The sequence below is a fragment of the Aythya fuligula genome, chromosome 12, assembly GCF_009819795.1.
Source record: "Aythya fuligula isolate bAytFul2 chromosome 12, bAytFul2.pri, whole genome shotgun sequence".
NCBI classification, from domain to species: Eukaryota; Metazoa; Chordata; class Aves; order Anseriformes; family Anatidae; genus Aythya; species Aythya fuligula.
In genome coordinates, this window is record NC_045570.1 from 8792450 (window position 1) to 8806862 (window position 14413).

The window sequence follows — 14413 nt, forward strand, 5'->3', positions numbered from 1 at the left end:
GATTTTTATTGACTAAAAAAAAAACAAACAAAAACAACCAAAAAAAGTTGGTTTAAGACAATTGTGTGCAGAAGTACCCGCGTAGGCAGAAGCTACGGGCACCGCCCTGGCCGTGGCGCAGGGCACGGGGCCACCTCTCCTGCTTGGGCACCGTGTGATGGAGGCCCCCAAAACCTCTTTTTTTTGCCTCTGTGCCCCCAAAACGGGCACCCCCTGCCCGTAGCCTCTGCCTACGTCTCCTCTATGTACAGTACAGTGGTGCTCGGAGGCGCAGCGCCCGCGGGGCGTGCAGCATGCTCGTGCGTGGAGTGGTCGCGAGTCCTCGTGGCAGGACGCTTTAAATAATACCAACACCAATAATAATAATAATAATAACAATAATAAAAAGGGAGGTGTGTGGGGGGGAAGGAAGTTAGCCGAAAAACTGTCGGATGCTGGCACGGTGCTGCCGGCGGGCTCGGGACCCAGCGCATCCTCTCGCCCCGTGATTGTCTGGCCCGGAGCGGGGAGCGGTGCTGGTCCAGCCCCGTCGCGCCGGATCCGTCCTCCCCAGCCTCTGCCCCACACCCAGGAGGTGCCCCGAGGCCGCCCCGTGCCCCCCAGGAGGGGAAGGAAAAGAGGAGGAAGCCCCGGGGTCAGCCCTGGAGCATCCCAATCTCACAGGGTGGTGTTGGCAGCGGGCTCGGTCCGGCGCGGCCGACAGGAGATGGTCAAGGCACTCGTTGTTGCTCGTGGTTTTGTGATTTTTGTGGTTTTCTTCCCCTAAAAAAAAATAAATCAACGGACCAAACACCAAGGCAATGCCCCAGGAGGGTGCAGGATGCGTCCTGGGGCTGCTTCTACCAAAACCTGCCCAGAAAAAAAAACTGGGATTGGAGCCCCGTGGGCAGAAGAGAGGAGAAAGGGCCCAGCCCGGGTGCCCCAAGCCTTGCACTTCACGACTGCAGAGAGAAACCTCCAAAAAATCAAAAAAAAAAGAGAAAACCCCGTGGAAAAAAATAAATCAATCCAAAGCAGAGAAACAGGTAAGGGGCTGCTACAGAAAAGCCAGATGTGAAAGGAAAAAACCCCAAGCCCCGAGCGCTCCCTGCTCTCCCTCGGGTGGAGGCGCGGGGCTGGTGTCGCCCAGCGGCTCCATGATTGCCTTGGGCTTGAGCTTTCCAGCACGTCCCAACCCCAGCTGCTTGATTGCCCAAAAGAAAAGTGGTTTTAATTACACCACCCGGAGGCTGCACCCCTGCCTGTGCCACCGGCAGCAGGGAGCGTGGGGCTAGCCCTGGGGACCTGCAAATCCCCATCCCAAAAATCCCACGCCTCGCCTGCCGGCGTGAGCAGAGCAAAGCCTTTGGGTTTCCAGCTTCTCACCAGAGCCAGCAAACGGGGGAACAACAAAAGAAAAAGCACGCTTCGTCCACCTGCTGAAGCCAGCCCCCACCTGCCCTTTTTCTGTTCTGAAAGGGCAGGGAAAGCCCGCTCCATCCCTCGCCACGCGCCTGCTGCTGCGCATCGGTGTCACCGTAACCAGGACGTGGGTGCTGCAGAGGGACCAGGCTGCCGCTGTGCAGGTCTCTCAGCTGCCGGCTGCATGCGGCCACCCCAAATTCCTCCTAACCTTTAACCTCGGGCAAAGAGTACCCAGGACGCCGGCCCCGACGCAGCGGGGTTGGCACGGTGGCGTCCCCGAGCCAGCATCGCCGCAGCAGGCTCCGGCAACGGGACCGCGAGAGTCTGACCTCCCCTTCCTGGGGGCCACGGGATTGCAGCCGCAAAGGGACGTCGCCAAGCGAAGGGGGAGAAAAAAAAATCAAATTATAGGACGAAAGCAGCGGTGGCTTCCGCACCCGGGGACAGGCAGAGCCGGAGGAGGTGGCCGTCGGACGCCGACACGGTGGCACGACACAACTGCGCCCTCGGGGGCTGATTGTCACTTGACCCTTGGCTCGGGTGCTTCCCGAAGTCGCCAGGCTTCAGGTTTTTTTTTTGTTGTTGTGTGTTTTCTTTTTGTTTGTTTTCATTTTAAAAAGAGCAGCATTTGGTTTGACTGTAAAGAGATGCAAGTCGGGCGCTCCCGCCAGCCGGGCGCTGAGTGCGTCTGTAAATCCTCGCTCGGCTGAGACGGGTTCCTTAATAACAATAATATTAAGTAAAAACCCCCAGAACAACAAAAAGTCTCCTTTTTCGCTCAAAACCTGATTGGGCACAGGCACCGAGCGCTGCCCGGGGCAGCTCCATTGGGGCCATGCTGCCGGCCGGGGGCTGCCGGCGAGCACCCACGGGTGCCGGGGCCACCCGCTGCCGGCCAGGCGCCGAGCCCCGCTCCTTGGCGTGGGCGAGCTGGAGGACGCGCTGCCGTCCGGCCCTCAGTTCCCCCGGTAGACCTCGATCCTGCTGGTTTTGGCCAGCATGTCGATGATGTGCGCCTCGAAGTCGGCGTCGTGCACCCCGGTCTTCCTGAACTCGCCGGCGTAGCGGTTGTTCTCCCAGTAGTGGTGCCAGTTGCCCCGGCTGTCGGCGCCGAACCCGAAGACGTTCACCTGCGGGGCGGGAGTCAGCACCCAAAAATGGAATAAAATAATAATAATTAAAAAAAAAAATAAGCCACCTCCTGGCGGGTGTCCCCGTGCCACCGCCACCCACCTCGTCGCAGACGTGCAGGGCGAAGAAGAGCACCAGCATGCCGGTGGAGGGGTAGCGCCCGTGGTGCTCCGTCCAGCGGTCGTGGATGTACTTGAAGAAGGCAGGGTTGTAGATCTGCACCTGGCAGCCAGGGGAGGAGGGATGCTGGCTGAGCAGCCCGGCACGCCGTGTCTGTCCCTCCCCGGGGGCAGAGGCGCGGGGCCGTCCTTACCTTTTCCTTGTCCACCCGCAGGAAAGGCTTCACGGGCGCGTAGGTGCTGGGGGGAAAAAAGAAAAGCAGAGGGGATGGAGGAGATGGGATGGAGGAACCCAGCGAGCCCCGGCAGCGATCATTCGCCACTCCCAGCGTGGGACAGAAAGGCCCCGAGGCGACGCCACCTCTGCAGGTGACACAAGTGAGGATGACGGCGGTGCCGCCGGGTACTTACAACCTGATCTGGCCGGTGGAGAGGGCGCTGGCGATCCAGAGCAGGTCCAGGGTCTTGAAGGGCACCAGCACGAAGCTGACGTTGGCGGGCAGGTTCTTGGCACTCTCGGGGTACATGAAGTGGTGCGTGGTCCGGCCGCCCACGTCCCCCTCGAAGCCCACCGTGGGCGCCTGGTTCATCCTGGGGACAGAGGCGGGTGCTGGGGTGCTGAGGTGCCATGCGAGCCCCCAGCCTGGCCGTGGGGGTCCCAATTTCGGGCCGTGTTTTCTCATCCCAGCCCTCACCTCATGACGAAGTCGTGCCCGTCGATCTCGGGCCCGTAGCCGGAGCCGCGCAGGTTGCCCGAGTTGCCCACCACGGCGCAGCGCCGGCAGTGGCGCGGGTCGCGCCAGCGGTAGGGGTTCTCGCCCGGCACGATCTGGAAGAGCTTGCTCAGCACCTCCTGCGTGTTGTGGGACTTGAACTGGGGCTGCAGCATCTGCGGGGTGACAGGGAGGGAGGTGACACTGGCAGCCGCCTCCCCACTGCTCCGAGTACGGGGGCTCGGGGCGGAGATGCTGCAGGATCCCGAGTAGAGGGCAAAACAGGGCGGTGAGCAAGGGAGGGAAGCTGCAAGCGGGGAAAGGATTAAAAAAAAAAAAAAAGTTAAAAATAGAGGAAATGAGGCCCAAAATGCCGGGCCTGCCCCACGTGGCAATTAAACCAGGTTGGAGCCACTCGGTGACCATACAGGCAGGGCTGAGGCACTGCCCGGAGGAGTTTCCAAAGCGCTGGGGCCCCGCACCCGGTGGGACGCTCACCATCCACCACCGCTGGACGTCCGGCGGCAGCTCCATGTTCTCCTTGGTCCACACCGGGGAGACGCGGCCGTCGTAGCGGCTGTCAAACCAGGCGGCCGCGGCGTCGGCGGCGTCCTCGGGGCAGCGTCGGCAGGCGCAGCCCCTCGGGTACAGCCCCCCGTGGCCGAGCCGCCGCACGCCGGCGTAGCCGGGCACCAGCTTCACCCGGTGGATGCCGCCCAGCCCGCCGGGGTCCAGGTAGGCGATGCTGTGGTGGGAGTAGGTGAAGAGCACGGACATGACGAAGACGAGGAGGAAGGCGGTCGAGAGGAAGCAGAGGCGCAGCGAGCACTTCATGGCGGGCGGGTGGGCACGGCGGGCGCCGCTCGCCTGGCATAGGGCTGGGGCGCGGGGCGGGCGCGGGAGGGGGCCGGCGGGCGCGGGGTGGAGGCAGGCGGCCGGCGGGGCTCCCTGTGGGGTGCAGAGATGTGGGTCACTGTAGGGTGGGGGCATAAAGCCCAGCCCGCGAGGCTTTGGGTGGCCAGGAGGGCTTCGCGCTGCTATGGGGTGGGTTGGGGCACCCCTACCTGCCGGGGTGCAGCTTTCCATCCGCCTGGCACGGCGCGGCACGGCTCGGCACGCCGGGCTCAGCCGTAGCTCCGCGTCCCCGTGGCTCTGCGGGCTCGGGGACCCGTCCCCAGCTGGCTCCGGGCTGCGGCAGCGCTCATCGTCCCTGCGCTGGGGACACCTCGGGGACAGCAGCCTGGAGCGGAGAGCACAGGGACGGACGGACGTTGGACCCGGGATGCTCCCCGCAAAGCCCTCGTGGGGATAAGGGCAAGAATTGCCCCGGCACCGCGGCCGATTGCTTTGCAGAGCCAGCTGTGCGCCGGCGGCACCCTGCCCGAATTATTAACCCGCTCTCAAATATTTGCCCAGGCTGAGAAAGGAATGCAGCAGGTGAGCATCCTCCCTCCGCGGGCATTTCCTTGCCCGCAGCTGGGGGTGAACGCACCCTGCAAGGGCGTTCCTGCAGAATTAACGCCCGAAGCAACCAGCCCTTGGTGAGCACGGCGGCAACGCGGCCACGGCGCACCCAGGGGTGCCACCCGCCCCAGGCACCTGGCGAACGTCGCCCAGCGCATCGTGACGGGGTGACAGCGGTGCCCGATGTTTGCCGCAGGAGGAGGAAGGGAGAAGCGGGGTTTGGGACCGACAGTGCACCGAGCACCATGTGGTGAACCCTGGCCAGGGTTCAGGGAGCGGGATGGTGGTGGCACCGCCGGAGCTTCTCTCCAGGACCCCGCCGAGGGCAGGAGAGGAGGAAGGGGGGGCACTGAGCACCTGCAGACATGGGTGCGGGGTCCCAGCAGGGGGGTCCCACCATGTCAGGGCCCATAGGACCACCGGGTTGGGTGCCACCACAATGTGTCCCACCAAACCACCGGGTCCCACATCGGGTCCCACCAGTTCAGATCCCACTAAGCTGGGTATGACCAGGTCAGGTCCCACCAAGCCATGGGGTCGGGAACCACTGCATCAGGTCCCACCAGACTATTAGGTCAGATCCCATCAACTCAGGTCCCACCGAGCCACCAGGTCACGTATGACCGGGTCCTGTCCTAAGGCACCGCGTTGGGTCCCGCAGGCTCGGCTCCCACCAAGCCACAACCCGCACCCCGTGGGCATGCAGCAGCTGCTCGCAGCGGGGGCTCAGCCCCTCCAGCATCCCCCAGCACCTCCTCGCCCCCACGTCCCGCTGTGCCCCCCATGTGCTGCACCTGCTGCGTTGCCCCGAAAACCCATGGGGAGCACGGGGCCGGCACCGCCACGGTTTGGCCTCGGGGCCGGGGAGCAGAGGTGCCATCGGCGGGGGACCGGGACGAGGAAATGTGTCGGGACCTCGCTGCTCGGCCCCAATTTGGGCACCCCAAAATTGGGGGGGGGGTGTCCAGGTCCGGACACCCCCGTCCCCATTGCGGGCCATCGCGTGAGCCCCGTCCCCCGTTAATTAACAGCACCGTGGGTGCCGGCAGGGGACGGGGGGCACCCGGAGGGGGCAGTTTGGGAGCCCCGACCCCAAAAAACACCTTATGGGGGCGTGCATAGGGGGGTGGGCGCTGCCCCCCCCGGGTGACACGGCTGTCCCCAGGGGCACTCACACCACCCCCTGCTCACCCCCCCATACCCCTGCGTCCCCCCACAACCCCAGCACCCCCCGGGACCCCCCCAGGACCCCCCAAAGCACCCCCAGGACCCCCCCCAGCCCCTCGCCCACCCCGGGGGGGCTCCGGGCGCTCTCCCCCCCACCCCTCACGCCCCCCCCCGTCCCCCCCCGTTTCCCCCCATCCCCTTTTTTCCCCTCCCCCCCCCCCAGCCCCACTTATGGGGTCCCCCCGCCCCGATCTCCCCCCGGCCCCCCCCCGGCCCCAGCCCCACCTGGCTCCGCTCCGGGCCCCGCCGCCGCCGCCCCCCCCCCCCACCGTCGCCGCGCCCTCCGCGGGGCCGGGCCGAGCCGTGCGGGGGGTGGGCCCGGCAGGCTGGGAGCTGTAGTCCGGGGGGGTTGTGGGACTTGTAGGAACCGGGGCGGCGCCGGGACCCCCCCGGGACCCCACAGACCCCCCCCGGGACCTCAGGGACCCCCCCGGTGCCTCACGGAGCCCCCCACCCACGGGCACAGGGCAGCCCTGGCCATGTTTCCCTCAGGCCCCGCCACCCCCTGCCGCCGTGCTGTGTGTTTTTAGGGCGTTTTTGGGGGCAGAACGGTCTGCGTGAGTTATTTTTTGGGGGCAAAATACTCGAAAATCTTTATTTTTGATCCCTGACCGCCCCCCACCACACACAGACGCAGAGCGAGGTCGCTGCGCCTTTAAGCAGCCCCCTCCCCGCGCGGTGCACGCTGGGAGCTGTAGTCCAGCGCCGGCCTCTCCCCAGCGCTGCGCCGCGGGAGGGCGGGGCCACGGCGGACTACAACTCCCAGCGGGCACCGCGGCGCCGCCTGAGGAAGGGGCTCCTGAGGCGAAGCTGAGGCGATGGCGGCGGCGGCGGGGGGCGGCTGGGCCGCGGTGGTGCTGACCTGCCGGCCAGGCGGCTCCGTGCCGGCCCTGCGGCGAGGCAAGCGGCGGGGCCGGGGCTCCCTCAGCGCCGGGGGGTGGCGGGGAGCCGGCCCTCAGCTCCCCCTGCTCGCCCGGCAGAGCTGGAGCTGAGGCGGCGCCGGGGGGCGCTGGGCCCGGAGCCCCCCCTGGTGGTGGTGCTGGAGGACCCCTGGGCCCGCCTGGGTAGCGGCGGGGCCACCCTCAACGCCCTGCTGGCGGCTGCCGAGAGGCTGAGTGCCAGGGCGGGGGGCACGGTGAGATGGGGGGGGGGCGTGGGGAGGGGCCTGGGGGGTGGGGGAGGGCCTGGGGGTGAGGGGTGCCCTGGGGGAGAGGGGCAGAGGGGGAGAGGAGGGGGTTCTGGGGGGAGGGGGGGGGTGTGGGGAAGGGCAGGGGGAGAGGGAGGGTCTGAGGGGGTCCTGGGGGTGAGGGGCAAGGGATAGGGGCCTGGGGGGAGGGGGAGGGCCTGGGGGTGTGGGGTGCCCTGGGGGAGAGGGTTTTAGGGTCCCGGCGGGGGTCCTAGGGAGAGAGGGGGGGCATTTGGGGAGGGGCAGGGGGAGAGGGAGGGCTTGGGGAGGGGGGTCCTGAGGGGAGGGGAAAGGCCTGGGACAGGGGGGGTCCAAGGTGGGGAGGGGCAGGGGTAGGGCCTAGGGGGGTGATACTGAAGGGGGAGGGTCCCAGGATGGGGCTCTGGGGGAAACGGGAGGTTTGGGGGGGGAGGGGGTGGGCAGGGAGAGGGGTACAGGAGCATGGGGTGGGGGGCCCAGGTGGGGAGGGGCAGGGGGAGGAGGAGGTGGTACAGGGAGGGGGAAGCTTTGGGGGAGAGAGGGATGCAGGGGGTGTCCTGGGAGAGGGGAGGGTTGCAGGTGGGGAGGGTAACGGGAGGGGGAGGTCCTGAGGGGGGAGTGCTGGGGGTGGGTATTGGGGAAGGGGGTCCCGGACTGGGGGAGGTCCTGAGGTGGGTGTGGGGGGGGGGTCCTGGGGGTCCCCGCTGCCGACTGCTCCCTGCTCTGCCCCCCAGGTGGTGACCTCCGATGTCCTGAGGGATGCCCGGATCCTCGTGCTGCACATGGTGAGGGGTGGGGCTGCAGATGGGCCCCCTGCCCATCCTGGGACCCTCTGACCCCTGGCTGACGGCCCCCTGCTCCATCTCCCCCTCCAGGGCCGCGAATTCTCCTTCGATGACTGCGGCCGGGCCTTCACCTGCCTCCCCGCAGAGGACCCCGACGCCCCGGCCGAGGCCCCGGTGTGCAACCTGGACAGCCTGCTGCACACCCTGACGCACCGGGTGCGTGTGGGACGGGCTCACCCCGGCACCAACGTGGGCCTGGGGCACCTTTGGGTGCCGCCAGCAGGGTGACAAGGGCGCTGGGTGCCCCCCATGGGGGCTGAGCCACATTCTGAGCCCCCCCCGAGCGCACGGCTCTTCTCTTGGCAGCTCTGCGTGGGCTCCCCGCCCGGCCTGTGGGTGTGCAGCACCGATATGCTCCTCACCGTGCCCTCAGCGCCAGGTGGGTGGGTGCCAGCCCTGCCTCCAGCACCCGCTTGGGCTCGGGGTGGGCTCGGGGTGGCAGCAACGCGGCCGCTTCAGCCTCTGCTGGGCACCCGCTGCTCAGAGCGCACCCATGGGTGGCACCCAGAAGGGCTCAGGGGCGGTTGGTGTGGCCGAGGCCGGGTGCTGGTGCCACGGTGGCTGGTTTTTGGGTGGCTGTGTGGGGCCAGGTGCCACCAGCAGGCACTTCTTCATGTCCCTGTCCCCAGGCATCGACTGGGCTGGCTTCCAGGGCGTCCGAGTGATCGCTGTGCCCGGCAGCCAGGCCTACGCCAGGAACCACGGGGTGTACCTTGCTGACGAGCAGGTTGGTAGCAGTCCTAATGGTATCACTGCCCTGGAACCTCCTCGGAGGGGTGGGGGCTTCCCTGCTCCCTTCCCCTGCCCTGTGGGGTCTCTGTCCCTTTGTTCCTGCGGGATCTGTGTGGCGTGGGGCGCCCCAAAATCCTTTTTGGGGTTGTCATTCTCCCAGGGGCTGGTGCACGACATCATCTACAAAGGCACGGAGGCGCAGATCCGGCAGTGTGCAGGGCCCGATGGCAGCGTCCCGCTGGTATGTCACCCGTGTCACCTCCCCTCGTGCCACCTCCCTGCCCCGCTGAGGGACAGGGCCGGCACGGCCTCGGCCCCGCTGTGCCCCCGCAGGTCTGTGGGGTGGTTTTCTTCTCCTCGGACGCCGCCGAGCAGCTCCTGGCCACCCACGTCATCCCTCCCCTGGACGCCTGCACCTACATGGGGCTGGACTCGGGGGCGCCGCCCATCCAGGTGACACCCCGCGGGGACAACGGGGCGCCCGTGGGTGCCGTGCTTGCAGCGGGGCTGTACCCGGGGATGTCCCTTGTGTCCCCAGCTCTCCCTCTTCTTCGACATCGTGCTGAGCATGGCGCGGGGGGTGACGGAGGAGGACTTTGTGAAGGGAGGCAGCGACGCCAGCGCCAGGAGCGCCCGCTCCGTGCTGTGGGCCTCTCTCCGCGCCTTCCCCCTCAGCGTGGGTGAGCGGCGCTGCGTGGGGACGTGGCCTGGACCCCTGGGTGGGGAGAAATTTGGGGTCAGGGCCTGGTACCAGCCCTTTCTCTGGGGAGGAGGAGAGCAGGGAGGGCTGCTGGGGATGCCGGGAGCATCTCCTGGCCCTGCGTTTGCGGTCTGCATGCCGACAGCTCTCCTGGCTCCCCGCAGCCTGCATCCCTGATGCGTCCTACGACTACCTGACCGCGTCGGCGAGCGACCACATCCGCAGCCTGACGCTCCTGCCCGGCTCCGCCAGCCACCTCCGCTTCTGCAAGACAGCCCACTCCCAGGCCGACGTAGGTCCTTCCAGCCCCGTTTCGCCCTCGGGCACGTTTTTTGGGGTGTTGCTCCTCGCTGCGTGGCCAGCCCCTGGCGTCCCCGTGTCCCCCTGCAGCAGCCCTGGCTCCTGGAGGACGGCTCCTCGGTCACCAACAGCCTGCTGGAGGGAGCCGTGCGCCTGGCGGCCGGCAGCGCCATCCAGCACTGTCACCTGCAGGTAGGTGGCCGGGGGGACTCGGAGGGGACCTGCTGTGAGTTTTGGGGCGCCCTGCCCCTTCTGGCTGCCTTTTTTGGACCCTAGAGGCATGAATTTCTGCAGTCTGTATCCCCTCAGAGCTTGGTGACTGACCCCAGCCCTGGTTTTTGCTGCCCACAGCATGTTTTCTGGGGTGCCTGTCCCCTTCCGAGGTCAGGGGCTGCTCGGGGGGCTTCTCATGATCCTGATGCTCCCTCCGCAGGGTCCCCTGGAGATCGGCCCCGGCTGCCTCCTCTCGGGCCTCACGGCGAGCTCCTCCCCAGCCCTGCAGGGCTGCCCCCTGCGCGACGTCGTCCTCCAGGGCCACCACGTCCGGCTGCGGGACCTGTCCTGCCGCGTCTTCACGCTCAGCGGCCGCCTCGACGACTGGCAGGTGAGGGAGGGCGAGGTGGGGCGGGATTCCCCGCGGGGCTGGGGTGTAACCGACCCCTCTGCGTCCCCCCCAGAGCCCTGCTGAAGCTTCCACCTACCTCAACGTGCCCTGGGCTGAGTTTTTCCATCGGACGGGCATACGGTGAGTGCCACGTGCTCCGACAGAGCAAGGGACCCGGTTCCCCTGGGCTTCCAGTGCCACCCCACACCTCTAAGGCTACACCAGGAGGCATCGTGGCCACCTCAACCCCTCCTCCCCACCTGGAAGCTGCCCTCGAGCCTCGGGGCGCTGCTGATGGGCTCTCCCTCATCCAGGGAAGGGGACCTTTGGGACGCCCAGACCCCGCCGAGCAGCCGCTGCCTGCTCAGCGCCCGGCTCTTCCCGGTGCTGCACGCCTCCGAGGCGCTGGGGCTGGAGGACGTGCTGTGGCTGCTGGCCCCAACGGCGGGGCCCGGCGGGCGGCTGGCACGCTGGCGGGCGGCCTGGCGAATGTCCTGGGAGGAGCTGCTGCCCTGCCTGGACAAGGAGGCCGAGCTGGGCGCCCGCCGGGCCCTTTTCTTCCTGCAGGGCCAGCGCAAGGTGCGCCGGGTGCTGCTGGGGCGCCAGGACGGCAGCCTCCTGCCCCTCATCCGCAGCGCCGTCCACGAGGGCTACCACGAGGCCGTGCTGGGCACGCTGGATGAGGGTAAGCGCGTGGCAGCCCCGCTGCAGGAGCCTCTGGGGTGTTCAAGCCGCGCAGATCCCTCTCTTCTGGGGTCAGCTTGCTGCAGAATCGGACTGGGTTGGGGTGACACAACCTCCTTTTGTTTTCCAGTTGCCTCCACGGCCGATGATGCAGGTGTCGCAGCCCGGGCGCTCGCCTGCATCGCCGACGTGCTGGGCTGCCTGGCACAGGGCGAGGGGGGCTTGCGCAGCGGCCCCGCGGCCAACACCCGCTGGGCTTCGGCCTTCAGGCGCCTGGAGAGCGGGGACGTCGCCGGCGGCGTGCAGGAGCTGGCAGCCGAGCGGCAGAAATGGATGAGCGGGTGAGGCGGGGGCTGGCGCGTGGCTGGCATCCCACCCCGGGGGTCAGCAGGCTCGGAGGTGGGCTCAGGGTCGCTTTTTCTGCAGGCCCGACCTGCTGGTGAGGGCGGCCCGGCACTACGAGGGGGCCGAGCAGATCCTCATCCGGCAGGCGGTGATGTCCTCCTGCCGCTTCGTCACCGTGCAGCCGGCGGAGCTGCCGCCCGTGGGGTGCTGGGTGCAGGCCGCGTGCCCGGCCCGCCTCGACCTCTCCGGTAAGCGTTTCCAGCCCGAATGGGGCAGAGGGGATGGGGGGAAAAAAGGAGCTGGGGCTGACGGCGTGCCTCGGCAGGGGGCTGGAGCGACACCCCCCCGATCACCTACGAGCACGGGGGGGCCGTGGTGGACGTGGCGGTGCTGGTGGACGGCTGCCGGCCCATCGGCGCCCGCGTGCGGCGCATCCCCGAGCCGGAGCTGCGCCTCCTCAGCCTCGGCGGCGTGCCACGAGGTGAGGTGGTGGCCGAGCTGGTGTGCCGGGAGCTGGAGGATTTGAGGGATTACTGCCAGCCGCACGCCCCAGGTGAGGTGGCACCTGGCTGCGTGCCCAACTCGGTGTCCTCCTGGTGTCCCCAAGCTGCTGGGAGCGACCCGTTCTGTTCCTACAGCTTCTCCTGTCGGGGGTGATGTGGGTGATGGAGCTGGTGCCAGCTTTAATCTCTCTTTTTTTTTTTTTTAATTTTATTTATTTCCAGGGGCCTTGCTGAAAGCTGCCTTCATTTGCACCCAGATCGTGCAGTTCCCCTCGCAGGAACCCCTGCGGGCCCAGCTGATGCGCAGCTTCGGGGGCGGCTTTGAGGTGCACACCTGGTCCAAGCTGCCCCACGGCTCCGGCCTGGGTACGTCCTCAAGGGTGGGGGGTGGCGTTTGTGTCCCCTCCCCCCTCGCTGCCCTGACCCTGCCCCTCCCCGCAGGCACCAGCAGCATCCTGGCGGGCGCGGCGATGGCCTCGCTGTACCGGGCGGCCGGCAAGGCGGCGAGCACCGAGTCCCTCATCCACGCCGTGCTGCACCTGGAGCAGAGGCTGACCACAGGTAGAGGGACCGGGGGGAGCCCCCAGAATTTGGGGTGGGGGCCGGGAGGAGGCTGAGCCCCCCCCCTGTGTCCTGCAGGCGGAGGTTGGCAGGACCAGGTGGGCGGGCTGGTGCCTGGCATCAAAATCGGGAGGTCGAAGGCTCGGCTGCCGCTGCGGGTGGAGGTGGAGGAGATCTCAGTGCCCGAGGGCTTCGCCCGCACCCTCAGCGACCACCTGCTGCTGGTGTACACGGGGAAAACTCGCCTGGCTCGCAACCTGCTCCAGGTAACTCTGCTTCCCCTCGGGTTTGGCAGCCTCAACCCTGCCCCGCCACGAGGCTGCGGGTGCGGCGCTGCCTCCCCCGAGCCTCCCCTGAGCCCGGCCTCTCCTGCAGGACGTGGTGAGGAACTGGTACGCCCGGCTGCCCTCCGTCGTGCAGAACACCCACGCGCTGGTGAGCAACGCCGAGGAGTGTGCCCGGGCCTTGAGGCAAGGTGGGAGCCCCTTCCCTGCGCCTGGCTGGCCCCTTTAAGCAACACAAACGCCCCCAGGAGCGTCCCTGCTGGCTTGGGGGGCACACGCTAGGGTGGTGCGGGCTCTGGGAGCTGCAGCAACCTCACGTCCTCACCCCCGTGTCACAAGCAGTGCCCCGAAACTTCAGCTAAGACGTGGAGGAAGCAGGGCTAGAAGTGTCCCTGCGGGGCGTGTGGTGTCTGGTTGGTTTTCCTGAGTCATCTGCTGGGCCTGGGGGCAGGCCTGGCCTTGAGGTGGATTTATTTGGTGGTTGGCTGCTGGGCTGCAGCAGAAGGGAAGCGGGAACGTGAAAATAAGTAAATTCTCCCCTGGGGAGGGTTAAAAATGAACTGTGCTGGGGTGCCCTGCTCTGGAGGCAGAGGGCAGAGGCAGAGAGATGGCAGAACTCAGCTCACTGGGGATAGGGCCAGGTTTCTGTTCCCCCAGAAGGCGAAAAATTGACCAATTTGGTATTTTTTTGGACATATTTTCATGAGCTTCCTCCCACAGGTGACCTGGAGCTCCTGGGCACGTGCCTGGAGCGCTACTGGCAGCAGAAGAAGCGCATGGCCCCCGGCTGCGAGCCGCTGGCCGTGGGGCGCATGATGGGCGCCCTCCGGCCCTACGTCCACGGGCAGTGCTTGGCCGGCGCTGGCGGCGGCGGCTTCCTCTACGTCCTCACCAAAGCCCCGCGGCAGAAGGAGGCTCTGCACCAAATTCTGGCCAAAACTGAGGTAAAAAAAAAGACTTCCCGGCCCCAAAGTGCTAGAGGGGGTTGCTGCAAAGCTCAGCAGCGCGGGTGGGTTGCTGATGGGGGTGAGCCCCTTGTGTTAGCTCTCCTCCAGCCTCTTTTGCTCTTTTTTTTTTTTGGCAGGGGCTGGGTAATTTCAGCATCCACAGCATCGAAGTGGACACGGGGGGCATCTCGGTGGAGGTTTTGGGATGCGAGCTGGACGGCAGCGCTCCTCCGGGAGAGGACGTGGCTGTGTGAGGGCCTCGGCTCTGCCCTGCTCATCACGGACACGCGGGGCTGAGGAGCCAGGAACGTTCCCCTCGGGGCCGTCCCCTCCCCACGGGGCTGACAGAGCCAGCAGTGCCCCAGGGCACCCCGCGTGGGAGCAGCACGGACCCCAGGCTCCTCAGCAGGACTCCCGGGGGCTCCCTGGGTTCGACGTGGCCTTTTTGTGCTGCTGCTGGGCCTGAAAAACCCCAGGCTCACGGAGCTGCGCTGAGCCGGGCGGGCAGAAGCTGGGGGCACAGCTGGGGTTGGGGGTTTGCCCCTGCTTTTAGCAGTCGCTGAAGGAAACCTCCAGCAGGAGGAAGGTGAGTGTTCCTGCCCGGCCCCCCAGCCCTGGGTGTGGAATCACGTCCCCCTCCCCAGCCCAGAGGTTATTTCTGCAGTTCCTGATCCCTGCAGGCTCT

The 14413-nt window shown here is 67.2% G+C and overlaps 2 protein-coding genes across 2 annotated transcripts; one reads left to right on the top strand and one right to left on the bottom strand.

Moving 5' to 3' along the window:
* Positions 1–52: 52 nt before the first annotated feature.
* ST3GAL2 (ST3 beta-galactoside alpha-2,3-sialyltransferase 2) lies at positions 53–4233 on the bottom strand. The gene is made up of 6 exons (XM_032195939.1): positions 3866–4233; positions 3350–3543; positions 3066–3245; positions 2849–2894; positions 2638–2757; positions 53–2534 (listed from the first exon to the last, which is right to left on the bottom strand). Exons 1-6 carry the CDS (start codon positions 4199–4201, stop codon positions 2361–2363), a joined length of 1050 nt encoding a protein of 349 aa, XP_032051830.1. The 5' UTR covers positions 4202–4233; the 3' UTR covers positions 53–2360.
* A 2643-nt stretch (positions 4234–6876) lies between these two features.
* On the top strand, positions 6877–14331 carry FCSK (fucose kinase). Its single transcript, XM_032195764.1, has 23 exons — positions 6877–6958; positions 7039–7193; positions 7958–8008; positions 8099–8224; positions 8375–8447; positions 8698–8795; positions 8961–9041; positions 9134–9253; positions 9339–9480; positions 9665–9792; positions 9891–9992; positions 10234–10404; positions 10478–10545; positions 10719–11089; positions 11219–11429; positions 11515–11681; positions 11759–11986; positions 12159–12302; positions 12378–12497; positions 12576–12763; positions 12873–12972; positions 13502–13725; positions 13866–14331. The coding sequence occupies exons 1-23, from the start codon at positions 6877–6879 to the stop codon at positions 13980–13982; spliced, it is 3267 nt and encodes a 1088-aa protein (XP_032051655.1). The 3' UTR covers positions 13983–14331.
* Positions 14332–14413: the final 82 nt, after the last annotated feature.

Excerpts from the sequence above, each read along its gene's own strand:
- ST3GAL2 (XM_032195939.1), bottom strand. The coding sequence starts at position 4,201 with ATGAAGTGCTCGCTGCGCCTCTGCTTCCTCTCGACCGCCTTCCTCCTC. Across the intron at positions 2,758-2,848 it reads TGCGGGTGGACAAGGAAAAG|GTGCAGATCTACAACCCTGC; the intron begins GTAAGGACGGCC and ends CCTGGCTGCCAG. Across the intron at positions 2,535-2,637 it reads CCCTGCACGTCTGCGACGAG|GTGAACGTCTTCGGGTTCGG; the intron begins GTGGGTGGCGGT and ends CCCGCCCCGCAG.
- FCSK (XM_032195764.1), top strand. The coding sequence starts at position 6,877 with ATGGCGGCGGCGGCGGGGGGCGGCTGGGCCGCGGTGGTGCTGACCTGC. Across the intron at positions 8,225-8,374 it reads TGCACACCCTGACGCACCGG|CTCTGCGTGGGCTCCCCGCC; the intron begins GTGCGTGTGGGA and ends TTCTCTTGGCAG. Across the intron at positions 12,764-12,872 it reads TGGCTCGCAACCTGCTCCAG|GACGTGGTGAGGAACTGGTA; the intron begins GTAACTCTGCTT and ends CCTCTCCTGCAG.